This window comes from Arachis duranensis, chromosome 10 (genome assembly GCF_000817695.3).
Source record: "Arachis duranensis cultivar V14167 chromosome 10, aradu.V14167.gnm2.J7QH, whole genome shotgun sequence".
Taxonomy (NCBI): Eukaryota; Viridiplantae; Streptophyta; class Magnoliopsida; order Fabales; family Fabaceae; genus Arachis; species Arachis duranensis.
Window position 1 is genome coordinate 7,691,006 of NC_029781.3, and position 2,539 is coordinate 7,693,544.

General features: G+C 45.5%; 1 protein-coding gene across 1 annotated transcript; it reads left to right on the forward strand.

Annotated features, from left to right (window-relative positions):
* The first annotated feature begins 251 nt into the window (after nt 1-251).
* Nucleotides 252-1,308, forward strand: LOC107468854 (serine/threonine-protein phosphatase 7 long form homolog). Its single transcript, XM_016088226.1, has 3 exons — nt 252-332; nt 651-890; nt 1,033-1,308. Exons 1-3 carry the CDS (start codon nt 252-254, stop codon nt 1,306-1,308), a joined length of 597 nt encoding a protein of 198 aa, XP_015943712.1.
* The last annotated feature ends 1,231 nt before the right edge of the window (nt 1,309-2,539 follow it).

Below are 2,539 nucleotides of genomic sequence, written 5' to 3' on the forward strand. Positions count from 1 at the left end.
ATTTGTTATTCTAAATTTTTTATTTTAATAAATAAAATAAATATAATATTAACCAAAATAAATATTTTTACGAGAATTTGCTGATTTAAATTTTCTTGCTATATCTCGTTTACACTGTAAACGAGATATGGCGCGTATGCTCCTATATATAAAAGTCGTTTACAGTTTAGTTTTGGGCCCAAGTTTCACTTTGTCAACATCTTTCTCCCATCTTTTAACCCTTTCTGACTATACCTTTGACCGAAGCGGTGATGGCGCGCCAAGCGGAGAATGACGGGGACATCAACATACTGAACGAGATGACACATTACGCCGGGGCGGCCGACTTCGAGGTTAGTTTCATTATGGTTGTTAAATTTAATGATGTTGCTATAGTTAGGGTAGTCATGAAGATCTAGAACGTTGGTATATGAGTTAGGAGTTAGGTCTGTAGGCTTAATTTAGAACTCTATCCGCTTGTGCTAGGTTGATATGACATAAATATTATTAGTTTGGAACTCTATTATTCTTGTGCTATGTTGTTAGTTTTTATAACGCTGTAGTTAGGATTTGTCTATTATCGAATATGTAATGTAGAGATATGTGTAGACTAGAAAGTTGAAATATTGTATCCTTAAGGCTAAAATATTTTTGTTTTTCATTCTTCAGAGGCCTCGCCTCCTACTTTACCTCCGCCGGATGCCATCGTCCCGTATCTGGCTGAGGCCAGATTCAGCGACACCGTGCCCCTCAGGGATTTTACTTTTGAGAATTTCCTGATTTCGACACTGATGGAGCGATGGCGTCCAGAGACGCACACGTTTCATCTTCCGTGGGGTGAGGTCACTATCACCCTGCAGGACGTGGCATACCGCCTAGGCCTACGCACACACGGTAACCCCGTCGGGGGGGTGCATCTGTGACTTTGGTAGAGGGTGCCATACGGAGACGTGGGCGTTGGTGGAGCAGCTCCTCGGCACCAGGCCTCCCGTGGCAGCATAGCAGACGGTGTAGAGGAAGGAGTCCTTCACGTTGAAGCTTGTGTGGCTACAGAATCGTGTCCTCCAAATGTCCCAGACAGATGATTCCGAGACCCTCCAACAGTACGTCAGGTGTTATATTATGCTACTTATTGGAGGGTATCTGATGACCAACAAGTCCAACAATCTGGTGCACCTTCATTGGCTACTGTTGCTCTGGGACTTTGAGGAGTGTAGAGCATTTTTCTGGGGCTCGGCTGTGCTGGCCTGGACGTATCAGTCCCTTTCTTTGGCGGCTCAGCGGGGCGTCACAGATATTGTTGGTTGCACTCCGTGGTTGATGTCCTAGATCTATCTGAGATTCTCCCTGTGGTGTCCACCAGATAGAGGCGTCTACCAGTATCCTCTGACTGCAAGGTGAGAAATGTCTTTTTATGAATTTGAGTTAAATCACGAATATTGCTGGCTGCACTCCGCTGTTGATGTTCTGGATCTATCAGCGATTTCTTCAGTGGTGCCCACCAGATAGAGGCGTCTACCAGTATCCTCTGACTGCAAGGTGAGAAATGTCTTTTTATGAATTTGAGTTAAATATTTTGGCACTGAGGCTCCATTGACACCCACTATCGGCTTGACGGCACTGCACATGGTACTTTAATCAGTCAGACTCGATCACCCGGTACTCAACACTCCTGCGAATACTGTAGTTCTTCACACCTTGAAGCACCGCCTCTCAGCTTCTGAACCTATGTCCGACCCAAAATTTCACATCGCCGTCTAGGTTGTAATCCACTCCACAGGTGTCAAAAACCGGGATCCTCTCATGCATGGCGTCCAGATCTAGACTGTGATAGTAACTTGGCACAGCCGATAACATTGGAATCGGGTGAGGTGGAGGCAGCACATGGCGCGGCACAGCCCCTGCAGGTGTCTCCGGCACAAACTCATCCTCATCGCCACTATCGGAAGACTCACTGTCCGCACTGTCCGCCACGTAATTCTCGTCTGACTCTTCTTCACCCTCCTCTGCCTCATGCTCCGGAATCGTGACATGAATGGGCGGTGGTGCGAGAGGTCGGTCGTCTAACACATAGGTTTCGTGTACGGAACCCCCACTACCACCCTGACCCACCTCGGCGGAGAGCTCCATTACCTGTTCACACATGATCCTCCCATGAATGTCGAATATCAGTCGCACATGCTCGTCCCCGTTAAGTCAGAATAGTTGAAATCGGAAGACTCCATTTTCAATGGGTGCCAGCAACTATACGCCACCCTTCCAATTTTCTTCGCTTGTGTACCACCGAGCTTGCTCAATATCAAACTCTTTAAATCCGACGTCTCCACACGCTGAGTGCGAAACAATATCGGATCCTGATACTCAAATGTCACCCCGTTATCGCCATTTCTCATACGACAATTGGGATAAAGAAGCACAACTATGAATGGATTGTTATTAGCCATTCAGCTTTGTTTTTGAGATAAAAAGGAGACAGATAAAAGATATGAAATGTGTGTGAAGAATACCAAGGGTTACACATCTTTTTATAGATGTTATATATATATATATATATATATAT

What these genes read in the sequence shown, in the direction of transcription:
- LOC107468854 (XM_016088226.1), top strand. Translation starts at nt 252, where the DNA reads ATGGCGCGCCAAGCGGAGAATGACGGGGACATCAACATACTGAACGAG. An exon ending in CCGGGGCGGCCGACTTCGAG is followed by an intron (nt 333 to 650) that starts GTTAGTTTCATT and finishes CATTCTTCAGAG; the next exon opens with GCCTCGCCTCCTACTTTACC. An exon ending in ACGGTAACCCCGTCGGGGGG is followed by an intron (nt 891 to 1,032) that starts GTGCATCTGTGA and finishes GTGTGGCTACAG; the next exon opens with AATCGTGTCCTCCAAATGTC.